This window comes from Pongo abelii, chromosome 7 (genome assembly GCF_028885655.2).
Source record: "Pongo abelii isolate AG06213 chromosome 7, NHGRI_mPonAbe1-v2.0_pri, whole genome shotgun sequence".
In the NCBI taxonomy this organism is placed as follows: domain Eukaryota; kingdom Metazoa; phylum Chordata; class Mammalia; order Primates; family Hominidae; genus Pongo; species Pongo abelii.
Window position 1 is genome coordinate 115,512,480 of NC_071992.2, and position 18,579 is coordinate 115,531,058.

Below are 18,579 nucleotides of genomic sequence, written 5' to 3' on the forward strand. Positions count from 1 at the left end.
GAGGCCACTGTGCCCAGTGTGAGCCACTGTGCCCAGCCATGGTGTTTTCTTTTTAAGAGAAGTGGCCAAACAGGATTATATCAAGAATGTATTTTAAAAGCATATGTACAACATGTAACTTTTCTACATTATCCTGTATAATTCTGTGAGCACTGTAACTGGTACAACAGTACATACTATTGAAGTTTACTGGTTTATTTATGAATGACAGGGTCTCACTGTGTCACTTATAGTTCACTATGTCATGATCATAGTTCACTGTAACCTCCAACTCCTGGGATCTAACGATCCTCCTGCCTCATCCTCCTGCCTCATCCAAAGCGCTGGATTATAGGCGTGAGCCACTGTACCCAGCCATATTATTGAAGCTTTAAAAATGAAATGTTAAAAATCTCCTGACCTTCTCTCCCTTAGTGTATTCCTATCTAAATTCTCAACGCACAGTTTCTAATGTTCTCTTCTCTGAGAAACTTTCAGCAATACTTCTAGTCGCTCCCTCTTCCATGAAGTTTTTTTTTAAGCTTTTCCTTTGAAAAGGTCTGACAAGTAAAATTAGATGACCAGCAGTTCCAGGTTATAGATATAAACAACTGGAATCAGAGCTATTATCCATTGGACATCTCAGTAAAATTGAATTAAGTTAATATTTTAATTTAGTATGCTCATAAAACTGTCTTCTAGATATTGTAATAAATAGACGTAGCACTTGTGATCTCCATTACAAATATATTAACCTTTGTTTTGTTCTTTTGTTTTGGGAGGAAAGTTTTTGTTGGTGTTTTTTTTTTTTCAAGAATGAGAATATTTTATTTTAACATTATTTAATTTTGCCGAACTAAATTTATACTGATACTTTCTTTAAATGTACCTTAAAAATCATCATTTCAAGCTGTAGTTCTTGTAGCATTGTGCACAAGATGCTTTATATGTCTTTATAGATTAATTCTTTGTGTATGTTCAGCACCTTGAGATAAAAGATTAGGTCCCCTATTGAGTATTTCCACACCTCTCTGTACTTTCCTTATTATTATACTTATCATACCTTATGATTACTTTGTTTAGTTATCTTTCCTGCTAAACTGAATTCCGTGAGAAACAGCATTATGTATCCATTTTTGCCATTGTTTCAGCACCTAGCAAAGGACCTGGCACCATAGGGAGCCATCAATCCATGTTTCTCAATTTCAGAGTGATAAATGCTATGAAAATAATATAACTGGGTAATATAATAAGAGTAATTGGGAAATTTCCTTAGATTGGAGCTCAGGGAAGACCCCTTCTATTACCTGAATGACAAAAATGAGCTATCCGTTCAAATACACCTGGAGTGTTTCTGCTGAGAGTGTTTTAGGAAGAGCAAAGACACTCGAGTAAGAACAGGTTGAGCACATTTAAGGGATCATGCCTGGCTGGGAAGAAAGAAGTAATAGCAGAGGAGTTTTAGGGAGAAAAGGGCTAAATAATGAATGGTTTTGTAAGTCAGAGGGAGTTTGAATTTTATTTTAATTGCATTTGAAAGTCATTGGAGAGTGCTCCTGTTGAAAAAAAGCCTCTAAATGGATATATACCGATCATTATTATTATTATTATTTTTTTTTTTTTTTTTTTTTTTTTTTTTTTTTTGAGACGGAGCCTTGCTCTGTCAGCCAGGCTGGAGTGCAGTGGTGCAATCTCAGCTCACTGCAGCCTCTGCCTCCCGGGTTCAAGTGATTCTCTTGCCTCAGCCTCAGAAGTAGCTGGGACTACAGGCCCACGCCACCACGCCTGGCTAACTTTTGTATTTTTTGTAGAAATGGGGTTTTACCATGTTGGCCAGACTGATCTTGAACTCCAGGCCTCAGGCAATCCACCCACCTCGGCCTCCCAAAGTGCTAGTATTACAGGTGTGAGTCACCGTGCCTGGCCAACTATTTCATTTTTTAAGTTCCTATAGGATTTAAATTATTTATCTTTATGCCTCCCATTAATATAAACAGAAGAATATCTAGGAATAGGTTTATGTAACACCTAGTTTTCCAGATAGCAGATTGTTTATAATAAATGTTTGTGAATATTACTGTTTTCATATTTAGGAATAACTACTGTAAGAGATGGTCTCAGGTGATTACCACAAGTTTGTTGTTTTTTTTTTTTTTTTTTGAGATGGAGTCTTGCTCTATCGCCCAGGCTGGAGTGCAGTGGCGCAATCTCGGCTCACTGCAAGCTCTGTCTCCCGGGTTCACATCATTCTCCTACCTCAGCCTCCCCAGTAGCTGGGACTACAGGCGCCCACCACCACGCCTGGCTAATTTTTTTGTTGTTGTTGTATTTTTAGTAGAGACGGGGTCTCACCATGTTAGCCAGGATGGTCTCGATCTCCTGACCTCGTGATCTGCCCGCCTCGGCCTCCCAAAGTGATGGGATTACAGGCGTGAGCCACCGTGCCTGGCCAATTACCACAAGTTTTAAGTATCTTCTGCTCTAGCATCTTCCATCTAAAGTTCAGCCATAATGACATACTAAGAAAATCTTTATGTTGCATAAGAATTGCTCTGTGCACCAGCCGGGGCAGCATGGCGAAACCCCGTCTCTATAAAAAATACAAAAATTAGCCGGGTGTGCAGTCCACACACTTATAGCCCTAACTACTTAGGAGGCTGAGGTACTGGGATGACTTGAGCCCAGGAGGCAGAGGTTGCAGTGAGCCAAGATCATGCCATTCCACTCTAGCCTGGGTGACAAAGACAGAGGGAGACCCTTTCTCACACACAAAAGGGAAAAAAAAAAAAAGAATTGCTCTATGCACACAGACTATCTAGCATTTCTTATTCTGACTTTTTTGGTGGAATATTTTGGGAACCTTGGTACCACTTTTCCTGCTTCTGGTCTTTCATAATATGCAGTTTTTGAAGTGTGATTCTTAAACTCCTTTAATATTTCCCACAAAGGCATACCAAAATGTATGACAGATGGGCAGAAGAACCTTAGTGTAAATATTCTGAGTCCAAGAAAGATGACCACAGCCTTTCTGACACGTGTTTTCTTGAGTGCATGTGGCATACACCTGTGCCTTCTTGCTTAGTAACAATTTCAGAGAACTATACTTTTTTTTTGTTTACAATCTATACCTCCCAAAGCTTACTAGAAGAGCTTTTGCCAACTCACATGATTATTTTTCTGTTATTTGCTTAGAACCTTAAAGTAGTCAATGTTTTGTTATTTTCATCGAGGGTTTAATAAATTTCTATGGACATAATCCTCTATATTACATGATAGGTACAGATAATTATACCATTTCTTTGTTTATATGGACAATATAGACATATATTAAACCATTGTTTTATTGGAGTACATCAGCGAATTATTGATTCTACAGCTTCTGTAACCCTATGTGCCTTGGAATGCTGTAATCTGTTTTCTCCAGCTGAGTTTAATATCTTTTCATCATCATGGGTGATGAGCAGTTTCACCAAGATATGTCTGCTTGTAGATTTCCTTGTGTTTGTCTGAACCAGGACACACTGTGCTTCCTGAGTCTATGAATTTTTATATTTCATCATTTCTGGGAAAATCCTCAGCCATTTTTTCTTTAGTATTTTATCTTTTCCTTTCTTTCTGTTCTCTCATTTTGGAATTCTAGTTATATATGTTGGACTCATCTCTCCATGTCTCTTCATTTTCCTTTTAAACTTTGCATTTTAAAATTTATTTTAGTACATTCTGGAATTTTCTCAAATCTATATTCTAGTCTTAAGCTATATCTAAATGCTATTTATCCCACCTATTATGTCTTTAACTTTAGTAACTGTATTTTTTATTTTTGGAAATTCTCTTTGGTTGTTTTTCAAACCTGATTTGCCCTTTTTAATAGTGCCTTGCTTTTTTTCTTATGTTTTTTTTAATTCTGTATGTCTTTAGTAATTTTAAGCAAAATTTGTATTGTAATTTATTATCTATTATCAAAATGTTATTATCAAAAGTTCTTGATAATGCTTTTGAAAATAGGATCAAATTTTCCTCTTGCTAATAAGGATTTATATATATATAAAATAGTCTGTATTAGGAGCTTATCTTCAATGATCTTTTTCCCTTGAGTATCCTTTTAGGATGTCCTTGAGGACATGTTTTCTAGAGAGGTTTTGCATCTGTTTCTCACAGATGCCCCAGGGTTATCAAATTTCTGGTGCTACTGCTGTATAAATAACAGAATGGGTATTTGAGGACCACCCAGGTAACATAAGTTAGAGCCACTTAATACACATAGGATATTTCTCATTATTTTTAATTTTCCAGGGAGATATTTGTTTTTTCAGCAAGCTCTCTTGCCAAGACAGGCAAACTTTCTTATTCTTTCCTGTTTCTGATGGGTTGATGTTTTTCTGGCACTTCAGGGGCCCCAGATCTAGGTAGGCACCTCATTTAAAAATCCTTTCCTTATCTCAAATACCTGTTAAACTCTATTCCCTTGATTCATTAAGAGTGCTGACCGTCTCAATTTAATGACCCTAAGGTCATTAACAACCTCAGTTAATACTTTGTGTTTTAGTTCCCTCTTTTGAATTTTGAAACTTAGACTGTTATATGGTAAAATAGTGACAGAATTTAATTCTTAATTGTAGTTATTTAGTGTTTCTTTACTGTTTTTCTTTTGAATTTATTCCTGAAAATATTTGAATCTGTAAAGATTTTCAATGATTTTTAAAAATATTTACCATTATTTCAAATATTTACCAGAGATATCATAAAACTTAATACTATATACCAGAAAAATAATAGTTTTATAAGACTACTGACTTATTTATATTTTGTTATTACTTCTAAGGTCAAAGGTCTTTCATATTTTGTGTTACTGATTTAATTTATCACATGATGGAGAGAAATGTATAATATTGACAAGTATCCTTTTTTTCATTGCCCTTGGTTGTTAATGTTTGCTCTTATTTGGTTCCCTGCCAACTTTTCCATTTTAAGGTATTTTTAATGCATCATGTATTTTAGCACTCCCCTATGAGAGCACATCGCATGTTACATGTTTCTCACATTGGTCATTTTATGGAATTTGAGCTATTAGGCTAAAATTATGATGTCTCTCAGGATCTCAAACCTTCCTCTGTGGTCACAGATTGTAATACTTCTTCCTGTTACTCTCTACGCACTAGATCTCTTAATTCTTTAGAATTGACTCTCTTGAAATCCAATACTTATGTGTCATAGAACCAGATGATCCAATTTGCTTTTTTGGCAGACACCATATAGAGCTCTGCTCATTGCAAGTTTAACAAAAGACCAGAGTACTCTCTGGACTACTCTGATAAAAAAAAAAAAAAAATGGTGTAGAAAGATTTGAATTTTAACTAGGATTTTTCATGAGATAATTTATGCCAATTCTCTGATTTCAACTTTATCATTTTATGATATAAGGGAATAATAAGGGCATATTTAAAAGGAATATTAAGTTAATAGCTTGAAGGAAAATTTGAGGTATGGCTTGCTAACAAAACATAAATGTATTATTAGTTGATAAAATGAAAACTAAGAATATACACAGTGGACTTGAAGATCTATACCAGCACAAACTTTGCTTTCTCAATAATGTTTTCCAGTTTCATCTTTTGCCATGTACTTCCTTTGAAATTATTAACAATTTTTTTATTATTATACTTTAAGTTCTAGGGTAGATGTGCACAACGTGCAGGTTTGTTACATATGTATACATGTGCCATGTTGGTTTGCTGCACCCATTAACTTGTCATTTACATTGGGTATATCTCCTAATGCTTTCCCTCCCCCCACCCCACAACAGGCCCTGCTGTGTGATGTTCCCCACCCTGTGTCCATGTGTTCTCATTGTTCAATTCCCACCTATGAGTGAGAACATGCAGTGTTTGGTTTTTTGTTCTTGCAATAGTTTGCTGAGAATGATGGTTTCCAGCTTCATCCATGTCGCTACAAAGGACATGAACTCATCCTTTTTTATGGCTGCATAGTATTCCATGGTGTATATGTGCCACATTTTCTTAATCCAGTCTATCATTGTTGGACATTTGGTCTTTGCTATTGTGAATAGTGCCACAATAAACCTACATGTGCATGTGTCTTTATAGCAGCATGATTTATAATCCTTTGGGTATATACCCAGTAATGGGATGGCTGGGTCAAATGCTATTTCTAGTTCTAGATCCTTGAGGAATCGTCACACTGTCTTACACAATGGTTGAACTAGTTTACAGTCCACCAACAGTGTAAAAGTGTTCCTATTTCTCCACATCCTCTCCAGCACCTGTTGTTTCCTGACTTTTTAATGATCGCCATTCTAACTGGTGTGAGATGGTATCTCATTGTGGTTTTGATTTGCATTTCTTTGATGACCAGTGATGATGAGCATTTTTCAATGTGTCTTTTGGCTGCATAAATGTCTTCTTTTGAGAAGTGTCTGTTCATATCCTTCACCCACTTTTTGATGGGGTTGTTTTTTTCTTGTAAATTTGTTTGAGTTCTTTATAGATTCTGCATATTAGCCCTTTGTCAGATGAGTAGCTTGCAAAAATTTTCTCCCATTCTGTAGGTTGCCTGTTCACTCTGACGGTAGTTTCTTTTGCTGTGCAGAAGCTCTTTAGTTTAATTAGATCCCATTTGTCAATTTTGGCTTTTGTTGCCATTGCTTTTGGTGTTTTAGACATGAAGTCCTTGCCCATGCCTATGTCCTGAATGGTAATGCCTAGGTTTTCTTCTAGGGTTTTTATGGTTTTAGGTCTAACATTTAAGTCTTTAATCCATCTTGAATTAATTTTTGTATAAGGTGTAAGGAAGGGATCCAGTTTCAGCTTTCTACATATGGCTAGCCAGTTTTCCCAGCACCATTTATTAAATAGGGAATCCTTTCCCCATTTCTTGTTTTTGTCGTGTTTGTCAAAGATCAGATGGTTGCAGATATGCTGCATTATTTCTGAGGGCTCTGTTCTGTTCCATTGGTCTATGTCTCTGTTTTGGTATCAGTACCATGCTGTTTTTGTTACTGTAGCCTTGTAGTATAGTTTGAAGTCAGGTAGCGTGATGCCTCCAGCTTTGTTCTTTTTGCTTAGGATTGTCTTGGCAATGAGGGCTCTTTTTTGATTCCATGTGAAGTTTAAAGTAGTTTTTTCCAATTCTGTGAAGAAAGTCATTGGTAGCTTGATGGGGATGGCATTGAATCTATAAATTACCTTGGGCAGTATGGCCATTTTCACGATATTGATTCTTCCTACCCATGAGCATGGAATGTTCTTCCATTTGTTTGTATCCTCTTTTATTTCATTGAGCAGTGGTTTGTAGTTGTCCTTGAAGAGGTCCTTCCCATCCCTTGTAAGTTGTATTCCTAGGTATTTTATTCTCTTTGAAGCAATTGTGAATGGGAGTTCACTCATGATTTGGCTCTCTGTTTGTCTATTATTGGTGTATAAGAACGCTTGTGATTTTTGTACATTGATTTTGTATCCTGAGACGTTGCTGAAGTTGCTTATCAGCTTAAGGAAATTTTGGGGTTGTTTTTTTCTTGTAAATTTGTTGGAGTTCATTGTAGATTCTGGATATTAGCCCTTTGTCAGATGAGTAGGTTGCGAAAATTTTCTCCCATTTTGTAGGTTGCCAGTGGGCGAAGGACATGAACAGACACTTCTCAAAAGAAGACACTTATGCAGCCAAAAAACACATGAAAAAATGCTCAACATCACTGGCCATCAGAGAAATGCAAATCAAAACCACAATGAGATACCATCTCACACCAGTTAGAATGGCAATCATTAAAAAGTCAGGAAACAACAGGTGCTGGAGAGGATGTGGAGAAATAGGAACACTTTTACACTGTTGGTGGGACTGTAAACTAGTTCAACCCGTGTGGAAGTCAGTGTGGCGATTCCTCAGGGATCTAGAACTAGAAATTCCATTCGACCCAGCCGTCCCATTACTGGGTATATACCCAAAGGACTATAAATCATGCTGCTATAAAGACACATGCACACGTATGTTTATTGCAGCATTATTCACAATAGCAAAGACTTGGAACCAACCCAAATGTCCAACAATGATAGACTGGATTAAGAAAGTGTGGCACATATACACCATGGAATACTATGCAGCCATAAAAAATGATGAGTTCACGTCCTTTGTAGGGACATGGATGAAATTGGAAATCATCATTCTCAGTAAACTATCGCAAGAACAAAAAACCAAACACCGCATATTCTCACTCATAGGTGGGAATTGAACAATGAGAACACATGGACACAGGAAGGGGAACATCACACTCTGGGGACTGTTGTGGGGTGGGGGGAGGGGGGAGGGATAGCATTGGGAGATATACCTAATGCTAGATGACGAGTTGGTGGGTGCAGCGCACCAGCATGGCACATGTATACATATGTAACTTACCTGCACATTGCACACATGTACCATAAAACCTAAAGTATAATAATAATAATAATAATAATAATAAAATAAAAAAATAAAAAATAAAAAAATAAAAAAAAAGAAAAAAGGAAATTTTGGGCTGAGACGAAGGGGTTTTCTAAATATACAATCACGCCATCTGCAAACAGGGACAATTTGACTTCCTCTTTTCCTAATTGAAGATCCTTTATTTCTTTCTCCTGCCTGATTGCCCTGGCCAGAACTTCCAACACTATGTTGAATAGGAGTGGTGAGAGAGGGCATTCCCTGTCTTGTGCCAGTTTTCAAAGGGAATGCTTCCTATTTTTGCCCATTCAGTATGATATTGGCTGTGGGTTTGTCATAAGTAGCCCTTATTATTTTGAGAAACGTCCCATCAATACCTAATTTATTGAGAGTGTTTAGCATGAAGGGCTGTTGAATTTTGTCAAAGGCCTTTTCTGCATCTATTGAGATAATCATGTGGTTTTTGTCTTTGGTTCTGTTTATATGCTGGATGGTGAAATTATTAATAATTTTAAATTTCAGGTAAAAATATTCTGCTAAATAACTGATGAAAGCTGGGAATACATAAAGAAGAACTAAAATAGAGGCCAAAAGCTGTTTTGGTGTCAACTTGCCCTCCAGGTCCAATTCTGGACATTTGTTCTCATTGTGTAACCTTAGTGCAGTACTTGAACTTCATTTCCTTACAGATGATAATGGGGCTATTAACAGTCCCTGCTTTACATACAAGATTGTTTTCAGGAAGCATTTAATATCTCACACAAAAACCTTAACAGCTGGACATGGTGGCTCAACACTTGTAATCCTAGCACTTTGAGAGTCCTAGGCAAGAGAATTGCTTGAGCCTAAGAGTTCAAGACCAGCCTGGGCAACGTGAGGAGACTCTGTCTCTACAAAAAATAAAAATAAATTAGACAGGCATGGTGGCACATTCCTGTGGTCCCAGCTACTCAGGAGGCCAAGGTGAGAGGATCACTTGAGCCCAGGAGATTGAGGCTACAGTGAGCCGTGATCACACCACTGCACTCCAGCCTAGGTGACAGAGCAAGACCTTGTCTTAAAAAAAAAAAAATTAACATTTTTCTTAGACCTTAAAAAGAAAAGAATTCAAAGATTAAAAGGATATGCTCATGACCCTAATGAGGTCAGCAAGACAGCAGTTATCAAATAGAAGGTCAGATATTAAAAATAGGAAATTAAAAATTATTCCAAAAAATAGTAAGATTATTGGTGGTAACAAAAGTGATATGAAACTATTTGCAAGAACAAAAAGAAGTAAAAATTTAAAAATTAATTTGTTAAAAAGCCCTGGGATGATACTAATATGAAATTGCTTAATTACATCTGAATTTCTCAAGATGTTTTCATCTTTTATAAATCTTATGGAATTGAAGTTAAGAAACGATGACTGTAAAATATGCAAATAGGCACTCTCAAAATAATAATGTAATTTTGCCATACGTGTTTGTGGTACAAAGACTTATACAAATTTAATGAAAATTATCTTTGAAAATAATGAAATGGCTAATAATCTTTTACTCTATCTTTTAGCATACGGCGGCATCAAGAAAGGAGAGCAATTTTGACCCCCATTTTGACAGAATTTTCTGTCCGAATAACTGGAGCACCTGCTGTCATTTTCACCAAAGTAGTTTCTCCAGAAAATTTGCATACTGAGGTTAGAACATAATTTTGATTTTATTTTAGTCTAAATAATGGAATTGCTCCTCTTTGTATGTTAGGGATTGCCACAGTTTCAGCCCGTAGGACTTCAAATTAGCTCATTAATAATAATGGCTACTATCATAGCTAACATTTATTGAGCACTTTGTAGTACTCTTCAGTTATTGCTTTCCTTGTAATAACTCATTTAATCCTCATAATAATCTTATTTGCTACTTCTGATATCGCTATTTTGTAGATGACAAAACTGAGGCATAGAGGAGCTGACCAAGCTACCCAGATTGTTATGTATACCTTAGTTGCCTCATATATAACTACTCTTGTTGCCCTCTAGATTGTTATAAGGTTCAAACTGATCAATAGAAAAAATAATTATAAGAGGAATCTGAAAAGCTAAAGTTCTATAAAAATGAAAATTATCCTTGTTTTTATATTATTAGCTGCTGATTCTACCAATTGCATTCATACTATTTAACCTACTAATATAAGATCAATTATTTGCAAGTTTTCACAGGATGTATGCCACCAATAGAGCCAAGTTATTTTTAGTACAAATTTTTGTGCTCTTGGGTAATGTTACGGTGACTTTTTTTTTTTTTTTTAGTCCTGAATTGGTATACTTTTTTCCCTTTTTGTCAATGCTTGAGGAATAGAATAAGAATTCTAACTAGAGTGAATGAATACAGAGAACTTGTGGAGGAAAAAATTATTTAACCAAAAAAAAAAGGATAATTATTTCAGACATGCTGTTCTTTATGGCTTTATTAAAAGCTGCTCTAAGCTGTCTCATTTGCATTTGGACTAGTCATAGTCTCCTTAAATCCATTCCTCTGGATGATACTGTAAGGAGAAGATCTGTTGGACATTTCCAAGCATTTGAACATTGTCCACATGCACATCATGACAAGAGGCAGGACTTATTAAGTGAAACTATTGGATTGGTTTTTTGTTTTGTTCTGTTTTCCTTGTCTGAACGGTTTTCCAGTGATAAATGTTCAAGTGACTAGGTTTTGCAGAACAGCACCAATTAAGTTATGGACATCTACCCAATGCTGCCAAGATTTTAGCAGTTTAAAGAAGTGAAATTAATTAGTCTAGCTATCTTTAGCTTCAACACTCTGTTTTCTTATAAATCATTTAGAGTATATCCTTTGGAGAATATTCATACTGTGGCTCTTAGCAATTATAATTGCCTGCCTACAATCGTCTGTTTACATCTGTCTGCCCAACTAGATTATAACCTCCTCAAGAGCAGGTTGCCCTTCAAGGCCAACATTATTCTTTGTGATATTCGTAGGACTCTACTATCGTACCTAGTACTTAGGAAATGCTCAGTAAATATTTGTTGGTTCGAATTCATGAACAAGATTATGCTACACAATTACATTGTTGCTACATATTGAAAACAATAATAATAGTTTGAGGTATGGAATAGTCAAATAGGTATGAAAAGGTGAAGACTTCTTATTGTTAGTTGTGTATATCTAGCACAAGGCCCAACACACAGCAGGCCCTCATAAATATGAAATTTATCTGTTAAATTATGTCAAGTGGCTGTGCTCACCGTTTTTGTTCTTCTCCTTAATGTATGAACTTGAGTCCTAGGAAATGTCACCAAAGTAGTGAAGGTCAAATAAGTAAGAATGATAAATTATCATCTGAAAGCTATCATGTTTCTTTATCTGTATTCTACCATTTTTGCTTCAGGAGATTTTAGTGTGTGGCCATTCCTTAGAAGTGAATATAACCACAAACCTGGACTTCTTCCTAAGTGTGGCTCAAGTTCAACTCTTACATCAGTTAATAGTAGCAAATATGACTGGACTGGAACCATCAAACAAAGCTGCAGAGGTAACTGTTACCTGATTTTGATCAGGCTTACTGCATTTGTTCCAACTTTACATTCACAGTAGGAAAATTATAATTAAGCCGACTGCTTTCTGCTTAATTATTCTGTATTTAACTTTATTCAAAATATAGTCATAAGTCATTTTGGATTGATATTCTTTATTTTAGAAATTTGTTTGGTCTCTATTCCTCTTATTTATCATGTACCTTTGCAAAATTGCTGTGGACTGACCTCAGAGGAACCTCTGTTATATACATAATTTTATTAGCCTGCTGAAATTCTAAAGTATGATGCGAGAATCCTGGTATAGCTTTCATTTACTCGGATACATTACAGTAATAAGGCCTCTTTTGGAAGTGAACTTTCTAAGAGTACTATGGGAATATCTTCAATAAATAACTTGTAAAGCATTTGTTTCCCATGCTCAGTGGGAAATGAATGGACACAATCATAAAAGTTGAATGCCTGCCTAGAATTTTAATTTTGATCCGGTGTTCATTGGAAGCCTGTATTGTAACCACAAAGCATGTCAGCAAGAAACAAAGAAAGCTATTTGTTAGATTCTTCTCAAGATATATTTTCTTTGCATTTTGTTTCCACATTTCTCTAACATTCTGCACTTAGAATAAATATTTTATAAAAACTCAGGTGAACAAACTTTTATATATGAAAAAGATGTTGCTTTTATTTTTGTCATGAGTTATAAAGAGGCTTTAAGTTCTGTTTAGTAAGAAGGTAGGAAATGAAGAGGAATTTAGGTCTCAAGTCAGCGCTGTTTCCATTCTGGCACAGATTATGTATTATAACTGTGACATTATTCTTTCAGTCTTATTTATTTTTAAAAAAAATTATTTTAAAATGATAAATCTTTTATCTTTTGTAAATGGAGATTTTCTAATGTAATCATCCTTTACTAGCCATGATATCTATTTATTCAATAGCTATTGTAAAAGTACTTTAGAACTACGTATTGTCCAAAATATTGACTTTTTAAATATACATTAGGGAATCCATAAAAATGTAATTATATGACATCAAAATAAGCAAATTAAAAAATATTTCCCCATGCATTTTCGATGAGGCCTCTGAAGCAAGTTGAGTTGGATAAAAGTAAATTACATTCCTGTATTATTTGTGCCAATTTTATGAATGTCTCCTGTCAAAGAAATCTAATTCTCAGATCACTGATTGTTTTAGGATTCACGTAACTTAGCAAATTGGTTATTAACTAGTTATCTACATACTTTTAATGCCTCTTAGGGGGATCAATTTCAGTAAATAAAGGGATACTCAGAGTTACTAACTATCCTTCCCTGAATGTTGAATCATTACTGACAATTCCATAAACTATATAGGCATGGTTTTCTTCTGCTTTAAAAAGATATCTGTGGCTATGTGTTTCTTCTTAGAGATCATATTACAAGTACAGATGACATGAACATTTTTAAATGGTTAAAATGGTAAATTTTATGTTATGTATATATATCACAATTAAAAAATACAGGCTGTATAATGAGAAAGGACTGTTTGGACCTTTTCCAAACCCTGGTGGGACGTATCTGTAAAACTTTCAGTATTTTAGAAAAGACCTACAGTGCACTGGAAGAATATGATTCAATTTTTAAATTATTAGCAGAACTCATATCTGATAGTCTATGAATATAAAGACATTTTAGTTACATAGAATACTCTGTAATAAGTCAAGGGTATATTTTGAAAGGGCTAGTTGACTGCCTTTAGTGTGGTTTCACAACAACACTACCACAATTTTTTTTTTTTTTTTTTTTTGAGATGGAATCTTGCACTGTCGCCTGGGCTGGAGTGCAGTAGTGCGATCTCAGCTCACTGTAACTTCCACCTCTCAGGTTCAAACGATTCTCCTGCCTCTGTCTCCCGCATAGCTGGGATTACAGGTGCCTGCCACCACGCCCAGCTAATTTTTTTGTATTTTTAGTAGAGACGGGGTTTCACCATGTTGGCCAGGCTGGTCTCCAACTCGTGACCTCATGATCCGCCCTCCTCGGCCTCCCAAAGTGCTGGGATTACAGGCGTGAGCCACCGTGCCTGGCCTTTCTTTCTTTCTCTTTTTTTTAACATGGAGTCTCACTCTGTTGCCCAGGATAGAGTGCCATCTCAGCTCACTGCAACCTCCACCTCCTGGGTTGAAGCGATTCTCCTGCCTCAGCATCCCAGGTTGCTGGGATTACAGGTGCATGTCACCATACCCAGCTAATTTTTGTATTTTTAGTAGAGACATGATTTCACAATGTCGGCCAGGCTTGTCTTGAACTCCCAACCTCAGGTGATCCGGCCCCCTCAGCCTCCCAAAGTGCTGAGATTACAGACGTGAGCTACTGTGCCCAGCCAACAATTTTTTTAAAAATTCCTTTTGAGAACAAAAGAAAAATTGGAAAATTAAACCTGGCTAAGTTATTGGGAAAATGGAGGAAGATATATATGTTAGTATATATAATATAATCCTGATATTATAAACAACTACTATTTCGTAGGAATTATGGATTAATAATAAGAATCCCATTTATCAGGTTTTCTAGAAGGCACCCTGTGAATTATAGACCAGTAAATGTTAGATCTGTTCTAAGTCCACCATCTGATATATGTTGATGCAACATAGTTCTATAGGAAGAAATTATGTATATTTCATTATGTATAATTAATATATATAACATTAAATATATATATATATATATATTTCTTTTCTTTTCTTTTCTTTTGTTTAGTAGAGGTGATGTTTCACCACATTGCCCAAGCTAGTGTTGAACTCCTGGCCTCAAGGGATCCGTCTGCCTTGGCCTCCCAAACTGCTGGGATTACAGGTGTGAGCCACCACGCCTGGCCTAATATAGTATATTTTTTGAAGGTGTTAACATTTTCAGACAACCTTTAGCAATATTTATTTGAAAGATTAATTTTGGCTGGGTGCGTAGTGGCTCACGCCTGTAAGTCCAACACTGGGAGGCTGAGGTGGGTGGATTACTTGAGCCCAGGAGTTCACAATCAGCCTGGGCAGGCTAGTGAGACCCCATTTCTACAAAAAAAAAAATTAAAAATTAGTTGCATGTGGTGGTGTGTGCCTGTAGTCCCAGCTACTCGGGAGGCTGAGGTGGGAGGATCACTTGAGCCCCAGAGGTTGAGGCTGAAGTGAGCTGTGATGGTGCCACTCCACTCCAGCATGGGTGACAGAGCAAGAAACCCTGTCTCAAAAAAATAAAAGGAAGATTAAAAATTATTCAAGAATAACATCACTTGGGAGACCAAGGTGCCGGCAGATTGCTTGAGCTTAGGAGTTCAAGACCAGCCTGGGCAACATGGCAAAACCACATCTCTACAAAAACACACACACACACACACACACACACACACACACACACACACACACACACAAATTAGGCAGGCAAGGTGGCACGTGCCTTTAGTCTCTGCTACTTGCAGGGCTGAGGCAGGAGGATCACTTGAACCTGGGAGGTCGAGGCTGCAGTGAGCCGAGATCACACCATTGCACTCCAACCAGGTAACAAAGTCAGACCCTGTCTCAAAAAAAAAAAAAAAAAAAGTATAATATGGTAGGGGGATTATGTATTAGTGGAGGAAACATCTATTCAATAAACAAAGGGGAAAAAATGGACATATCTTTGGAACTAGAAGTGAAAACCATAGAGTAATCTGAGGATTCTTGCCAGAACCAATATTTAATATTAATTTTAATTAAAAAGACAACTAACACATAATGAAATTTACCAGTTCACAGCCAAAATGACTGGATGATGGATTAGGAAAATTGTCTCCCACATTAAACAAAAATTTTCCAATATTTTTGCTCTGAAAAACGTGTTTTAGATGGGGTGAGGCCACTAGACCAATGGGCCTGTATTTGTACTATTAGATCTTCACTGTCCCCTTCAAGTACTATAATTTCCATGATTTCTAGCTCCCAGAATATTTGGTTTCTGCCTTTAAATGAACCTTATTTCTCTATACATACAGGTTGAGTCCCCTATCTGAAAACTCAAAATTCGAAATGCTTCCCTGAGCATTTTCTTTGAGAGTCATGTCATGTTAATACTAAAAAAATTTCAGATTTTGGAGCATTTTGGATTTTGAATTTTCCGATCACAAATACTCAACCTGTGTTATAACAGGCTGAGAAATTACATAAAAGAAACAGAAATTTAATATTCAAAAATCAAAATGCATTCCATATTACAAAGTACATGTCCTTCCTTATCTAGCTCACTGCAGTAGTTCACCATCCCATTCTATATTTCATGTTTCCATGACATCTGGCTCTAGAGGACTAGTACAACAGGCACGTTATTTGGGATTCTTACATGTTAGTTCCTTGCCTTTTACATGAGGTGAGAGTCAACCTTTTGGATACCTTAACAGCCAAAGCCAAATTTACAATTCTAAGTTCACTCCCAAAACAGAGCTCCACTACTCAGCCTTGATTTCTTAACCAGTGTTTAACAGGACTGTGGTTGACACAATTGGTTTACCCTTCAGAAGGTTCTTTACCTTCTTACAAGATAGTCTTAGTCTCATAAAGGCCCAATTATATAATCATGAGCGTTAGTTTATTTATTATAATATGGTTTTATTTTTATCAAATTAGTAAATGAATTTTAACAACCAAATTTTGCTAATTAAATACATCAAAGTAGCATCAATCCCTGATACCCTCACCTCATTCTGCCCAACAGTCAGCCACTCTTTATAAGCTGTTTCTTCAAGTATTTATTTCCATATTTCTAAATAACCTGAATGCCCTATCATATCTTGATTCACTATTACCGTATTCACTTGCTATTTGTTGTAAATAAGGGTTCTATCTCTTCTGCACTTCCTTTCTACACTTCCATCTTCCCGGTATTCTTATATCATATTCTTTTTGTCAATCTTAATTGTTTTCATTATAAAGATGATATAAATATTGTTCATTGCTTAGTGAATTAATGTAGTGTGATAATATTTCCTGTCATTTTACTATTGAAGTTACTCATTGCCACATTTTCTTTTTTTCTTTCTTTTTTTTTTGAGATGGAGTCTCGCTCTGTCTCCCAAGCTGGAGTGCAGTAGCGCAATCTCGGCTCACTGCAAGCTCCGCCTCCCGGGTTCATGCCATTCTCCTGCCTCAGCCTCCCGAGTAGCTGGGACTACAGGCGCCTGCCACCACGCCCTAATTTTTTGTATTTTTAGGAGAGACAGGGTTTCACCGTGTTAGCCAGGATGGTCTCAATCTCCTGACCTCGTGATCCGCCCGCCTTGGCCTCCCAAAGTTCTGGGATTACAGGCGTGAGCCACTGCACCTGGCCACTCATTGCCACATTTTCTATTTACTCAGTTTTTTAAAAATCTCTGTGTCTTCCCTCTCACTAACACACACCCCATTCCCATCAGTGGCTCTACCATAATTCCTCACAATTTAATTTTTCACACTGTAAAACCTATCAAATAGCATCACCTCTGCTTTTCCCCCCAGAGCCATTTTTCCTGAAGTTCTTTTTCTGCCTTCTCTGTTCTGAGACTGTTAGTTCTCTAGACTTACTGCACACTTGGCATAAAAGAGCCAGATGAGAGAAGATTGTGATTTGAGGTTGGTGTAAAGAATGTTAGAGAAAATCTAGGGAACAATAAAATAATGTGTTCTTCTATTAATATAAATTAGTAAATTGACCAGTATCTTTATTCTATCATTCTAAAATATTAAGTATTATTATTTACTACATTAAAAAGTATAATAGTATAGAAAAATGTTGTCTGGCTAGTATCTACTTGGATATTTAAAATTTTTTTATGAAATAGAAAATAATGCATTGGGCTTTTTTGCTATGAACTGTCATTGAACTTATGCCATGTGAAGTGATGGTAGAGGTTGTTTGGGGTGGTGTTTTACTGTTTTAACTTAGAAATAATCAGTTTTGTAGTTGTGTTTCATTTTAGGCATAGAAATTCTTGTCTTTTAGTAAAAAGTGAAAAATTCTCCAAGACATTCTTGACCAAACTAAGGATTGTCAGAAATAATTAGAAATAGGAACTTGAAGGTAAAGAAGAAGGAAAGGGACTTTAAGTGTGTGGTAGCGTAATAACAGATGTCTTCTGGAATAGAATTTCAGGTAAGATGAGGGATATAGAGGAAATGAATAACCAAAATGTATGTGGGTAAAGGGGGGTTTGAGAGAGGAAACTGAGACTGGCATGAAGGAGTATGTCGATTTTCTGGTCTGTCTTGCTGCTTACTCTCTTGAGGCAGTCATGAATGGAAAAGGCCAGATCAGAGGCTACATATTTCTGTATTTAGGAAAGGAGATGGGAATTTTGGACGATGTGCATAGGGTGACCTCCTATTGGTGTTGCTATGCTGAGTATTTTGTTTCCTTTCAGAGGCACCTGGATAGACTACTTGTAACCAGGCAATAAACACAGGCTCCAATAAAATATGGATTCAAGCAGAGCCTTAAAAGGACAAGAGGGGCTGTGACGGAATACCTCAAATTTCTTAAAATCTAGGCCTGGAAAAGATATTAAGTATTTTACTGCCTATCTTCTCCAAGGGAAGAATTTCTTAGGTACATTGAACTCTCACATCTGTCACAATTTTAGTTAGGCCTTGTCAATGT

General features: G+C 36.3%; 1 protein-coding gene across 18 annotated transcripts in view; it reads left to right on the forward strand.

Moving 5' to 3' along the window:
- Positions 1-18,579, forward strand: part of VPS13B (vacuolar protein sorting 13 homolog B) — a 916,166-nt gene that overhangs the window by 591,622 nt on the left and 305,965 nt on the right. For 17 of the 18 annotated variants that reach the window (XM_054519206.2, XM_054519208.2, XM_054519204.2 and 14 more), the window contains 2 exons: positions 9,961-10,087; positions 11,800-11,943. In XM_054519206.2, coding sequence (XP_054375181.2) covers positions 9,961-10,087; positions 11,800-11,943 — 271 coding nt within the window. Of the gene's footprint in view, positions 1-9,960; positions 10,088-11,799; positions 11,944-18,343; positions 18,529-18,579 lie in introns of all 18 variants that reach the window. The other variant, XR_008509424.2, reaches the window with a different exon arrangement.